The 5,670-nt window shown below is 31.5% G+C and overlaps 1 protein-coding gene across 1 annotated transcript; it reads right to left on the minus strand.

Annotated features, from left to right (window-relative positions):
- Positions 1-408: 408 nt before the first annotated feature.
- On the minus strand, positions 409-5,434 carry LOC132638454 (probable glycosyltransferase At3g42180). The gene is made up of 4 exons (XM_060355325.1): positions 5,259-5,434; positions 5,020-5,171; positions 3,791-4,151; positions 409-1,172 (listed from the first exon to the last, which is right to left on the minus strand). The coding sequence occupies exons 1-4, from the start codon at positions 5,430-5,432 to the stop codon at positions 501-503; spliced, it is 1,359 nt and encodes a 452-aa protein (XP_060211308.1). The 5' UTR covers positions 5,433-5,434; the 3' UTR covers positions 409-500.
- Positions 5,435-5,670: the final 236 nt, after the last annotated feature.

Raw genomic sequence — 5,670 nt, forward strand, 5'->3', positions numbered from 1 at the left:
AAATACCACAGATAATGAAAATGATGATGCAGATGCATAACACACATGTTTAGCCGGAGAATTTCAAAGTCCTGATAATACTGAGGATTTTTCACAATTCATGGCCCAATTCAAAAGCTAGCAGGAAGAATCTTCTAGCTCAGCAAAAGATCGAGGAAAATAAAAAATGAAGTGATAAGACGATCCCACCACAAGAATCTGCTTTTATAAAGCATATCTTTAATAAAGAAAAGTATTTTATTTTTTTAATTATTGTACTTTTACTTTTAAAAGTTGTATCTTTTTCTTTTCTTTGTCGGCTAAACTTATCGGTCATTCTTATATTTTAATTTTGTCGTTTTTATGATGATCCGTTATAAAAGGATCCTTTGTTGAAGATAGAAAACAGGTTCAGAAAAACCCCCCTTTTCTTTCTTGTAAAATCACTCTCTAAATAAAAATTTGTTATTTAATATACATCCATCTCTGCTGAGCACAACATCCATAAAATAAGCTTTTGATCAATTAGTAGCCAGTCTAAGATTGAGTCTCTTTAACCACACTGAGTGAAGTAGGGTGTAGATTACATCAAAGGGCTGAGCTGGTCGGTGCACCTTGAAATGCCTTTGCAATCTCCTCACTCTTTTCTGCATTTTCAAGTACTTGCCACGAGAAACTCCTTTCAAGATTGTCTTTAATTCTTGAATTTTTTCAACAGGAACACTGACTGAGAATTGACTCCAATCAAGAACATCACTAAATGGCAAGGAATAATTGTCTGAAATTATGACAGGAACACATCCTGCATAAATGGCTTCCGTGATTCTTGGACTTGCAACTTCATATCCACTTGGAGCTAAACAAAACTTGGTTTGACCCATTAAATATGTGTAATTTTGACCTACCGGGAGGTACTCGTGGACTCGAATTTCTTCGTCTTTACCTTTCCAGTGTTGAAGCAAAGTTTGTCTAATGTAGCCATGTGATCCACCAGCAAAGAATGCAAGAATTGGGCGATTGGTTGGGTGTAAGCCCAGGTCCGGAGGTACAAGATTAAGAGTGTTAGCTAATCCATAGATCTCAGGCAATGAAATGTCTCTTTCGGGTTGGAATCCTTCTGAGATATTGGCATTGCATAACACTCTGATGAAGTTCATGAAGAGCTTTGGATTTCCACTGGAAATTTGTGGTGCCTGAGTTCCCAAGTGGTAAAACAAATTGTAGTCAACTAATCTTGAAATTTCTGAGAGTATTCAATACTGCATTTTGTGAGCCAATTTTTAATAAATACCTGGACTACATATATAGCGAATTCATGCTCACAAATCAAGACTGACAACTTTATAAAGGAGAAACAGTTTTAAATTTGTAAACACATACCTTATTATGCTTCAAATATTGCATAAGCACTACAAGAGAGAATACATTTGCCGACAAATTTTGTTGTTATCATAGTATGGACTATTATTGCAAAAAGTAATTTTGTCAATAACATTTTTTGTCGTTAGCATAAAATTTTTCCATCGGCTATTATTGCAACGACGTGCAACAACTTTTTTGTTGTTGCTAAAAATACTTTTTGCAATAATAGTCAATATATGACAACAAAATTAAATTGTTTGGCAACAAAAAAAAGTTCATTTTTAAAAATTTCATCCTATATGCCAGCAATAAAACTAAGTTGTTGCCAAATATATTGCGTTTGACTAACAATATTATTTTTGTTGTCAAAGAGTTGTTGTCATTTCTGTAGTCTGTCTTCTTTCATAATTTCTGTAAACCAATTTTATGGTTAATCTATAAAACAGAAATTGGCCAAAATTGCCCTTGTACTATACATGCAATGTGGGATGTTTTTTCCCCGTTAATAGCTGGGTTCATCCTTGAACTCGTCATGACAAAAATTGATACATTATTGGAAAAATAAAAAAGTTTCTAGGCAAAAGTGTTTTATTTCATGTAGTTTTTTGCCTTTTTCAATTCTCTTATCCTATCCTTTTTCTTTCTATTCACTTTTTCTTTTTCTTTCTCTTTCTCTTTCTTCTTTATATACGATTGTTCTTTAAGCTAACTCTATTGGTAGATGATTTGTTTTTGAGGGTTGAAGGACGGTTTAAGGGCAGTTGGGAGATGACTTCATGAGATATTGATCGATCTGCCTTTGTGTGATTCGTGCATGTGTTGAATGTGTTAATGCAGGAAAGCAATTGACCGTTAATTTGTGGCGGTGAGAGCGAGTGTTATGAGTCGGAAGTTTTAATTATGGATGTTAATAGCCTGTTTGATCAAGCTTCTAAAATTATCTTATTTTGAAAAATATTTTTAAAGAAGTATTTTTGGTGAAAAACAATTTGTGTTTGGTTAATTAATTTAAAAATATTTTTTTAATAACAATTAGTGCTTGACATAACTTTTAAAAAGTATTCCTAAGTGTATTTTTCTTAAAAGAACTTTAGGACAGAAACTATTTTTTTCTACTCTCCAAAAACACTTATTTTTTCTCAAAAACTTGGTCAAACACCTCACTTTTTAAAATAAACAGTTATTGAAAAAAAAAATACTTTTGGGTAAAAATAAGCTTGGACAAACAGGCTATAAGTTTCACTAAAAGACGTAGAAGAAGACGATGTTAGGTGGTGGAATAATAGTAGTGAAGGAAGATGATTTCATTGTGGTTCTATGGTGGAGATCGGAGAGGAATGTTCGTGAATGGGTGCTATACGTAGGTGAGGAATGAGTGAGTGTGAATTGGAATAGTGATAAAGAGAATTGAAAAGTATCAAAATGACCCCAAAACTATACGAAATAGACACTTTTTCCCTTTTTCGTAAAAAATATTTGGATTTTTCATTTGTTTAAAGATTCATTTGCTAGATTTGAAATTAAGAGAAAACGTGTGTTACTTTTGCAACGACACGGACACAAATGACCCGGGCTATTACCCAAGGGCAAAAGTATCCCATGTCCTATACTACAAGGGCACTTTTGGCTCTAATCCGATCTATAAATCTACGAGTGTGTATTTCATTATCATTTTTAAATTTTTTTCATATTATGCAGCAAAAAATGTCTTATTTTAGCTTAAACTCAAAATGATTGGTGTATACATTTAATTATTTGTTGTTACTTGTCGAAATTAATTATATCACTCATAAAAAATAACGAAGAGTCAAATTAAAAAAAGGGGGAAATGGAAAATAACAAAAAAGAACTATTTTTTACTCTCTTTTAAGATTTTTTCTCTTAAACTTGAAGGGAGGACGGTTTATATCAAACTTATTAAAAATCACAAAGGAGGTACTTAATTGTCCCAAGCTAAAACTTCAACGAAAATTAAAGAGTGAGTAATATAGGACAAGCTAGATACGTCTCTCCTACGTGATCTTGTTATAAAAGAGAAGAAAAAGAAACAAAGTCAAAACCCTCGAAAAAGCAACCAATTTGAAGTTACTGCTAAAAGACTCAAAGCTAGCATAACTTTGGTCCATCTTTTCTTGTATGGTTTATCACAAAAAGTATTACTACCTCCGTGTATTATTCTTTTAATTGTTATATTATTTTTCAACCTTCTTACTTTACCTTCAATAACACATATATTCAAGATTACAAGATTCAAAGGGTATATTTGCATATACATGACGGTGGTAGCTTACTTAATTAAATACCATAACATTATTAAAATGTGTTCTTTACATCCTTAAATTTCAATGTTTAGTTGTCGACTTAAGGTGTATATATATAAAAAAAATTAATACGGACGATGAATAAATTCTAAAAGTGGATAATTAAATTAAAAGTAGTACGTACGTACCCAGTCATGGCAAGAGACAATGAAATGATCAGCACCATTACTTCTGTTCCAATAAGGGTACTTGTTAGCAATTACATGAATATAATCCTCAACCACCCTTTGTAGCTTTGCTTGGAAAATATGATTAGTGCCTGGAATAAAAAGACATTGAACAATATATGCAACACTGATTGGTATGAAGAATGCATGAGCTTCATCAGGATGGGAGGCCAAGAAAGGTCTTTCTCCTTTACTTTCCATTTCACCAATAAAATGACCTTCTATTGCATAGATCTCTTTCACAGGTCCATTGTGTACCATTGGTAAATCTCCTTCCTTGTATGTCCATACCTTAAATCTCTTCACCATCTCTATATAACTCCTGCATTTGTATTTAAGATTTATACATAAATGAACATTATAAACAAAAAGGGTGTGTTTAGTACGGTGGAAAATATTATATTTCTCGGCAAAAAAATTATTTTGAAGAAAATAAGTCATTTCTTGTGTTTGATTGTCAGAAAATATTTTCCCGGAAAACTCCATCCATTTCGGATGAGAGTCATTTTTTTCTCTTTTACAACTATCTCAACTTATGATATTATTACTTTAACCAACATTTAAACATAATTATCAGTATTTGATACTCAAAAAATTTCATCAAGACACTATCCATTTCGCTAGTACTATATTTTATTGTACTAGGAGTATATCTTTAGGCTTTAGTAAAAACAAATTTAGAAAATATTTTCCACTCTCCAATTAAATATAAAAAAATATTTTTCTTCTAAAATGACTTATGTCTTACCAAACATATCTTATACTCCTATATGTATAGTAAGAAATCCTTACTTTAGCCAATATAGTACTAAAAAAATTTCATCAAAGCACTATTCATTTTGCTAGTGTCATTGTACATATTTTTAGTAAATATTTTTTCATTTTTCAGAAAATATTTTTCACTCTCCCATTAAACATCAAAAAATATTTTCCTTGTAAAACAACTTCTATCTTACCAAACACATTCTTTAATATAAAAGTTGGAAATATGCTAGCGAGGATCTCATATGCTGAAACCTAAAGGAGGGAAATGATGACAATATTGTTAGGAAATGAATCACGTCACAAATACATGTTCTCAAATACATTGAAAAAGGAGAGAAGTTCTCTTTAAGGGATTATATATGAGTCACAGCATTAGCTGCGATAGAGACAGCAAAATAAATGAAACATAAATTCCAAAACTTAACTGGTGAAAGGCATATGAATTTCTGTAGATAGATCCACTTGGAATGAAATTCTGATCTTCTTTATAAGAAGTATAGTTTCTCGAATGAATAGCTTGCCATATAGCTGCTCTTGCTCTCGCTAAATCTTCTTCAATTTTTTGTACACTGTTCTTCTTTTTATACAAAAGTAAAAGAAATGGTTGATCAAAGAGTATACCATATATGTAATAAATCAGCAAGTCAATTAGAAAAGTCTATACCTTATTAGCATGATGAGTAACATGATTTTCTTGAGTGAGGGCTGCTTGGTGATTATCATGTAACATTTTGGGATTAGAGGAAAATGTGATGGAATGATTTAGCGTGTAGAAGTAGACCAAGAGAAGAAACAAAAATATTAAGAATATTGGAGTACTGCAGTTTGAAGCAGACATGCTTCTTCACTATGCTTTAATTTGTAGTACTCCCTTTATTGGAGTGTATATATATATATATATATATATATATATATATATATATGATGATGATGAATATGGAAACAGATATGGTACTAGCTATTACTCTTACTTTCCGCTATATTGGGAATGACAATTAGTAACACACTAACATAGCACGTGATGGAAAATGAGTGAAGTGATGATCTTGGAAAAATCTAACCAAACTGGTCAAATA

Source organism: Lycium barbarum, chromosome 4 (assembly GCF_019175385.1).
Source record: "Lycium barbarum isolate Lr01 chromosome 4, ASM1917538v2, whole genome shotgun sequence".
Taxonomy (NCBI): domain Eukaryota; kingdom Viridiplantae; phylum Streptophyta; class Magnoliopsida; order Solanales; family Solanaceae; genus Lycium; species Lycium barbarum.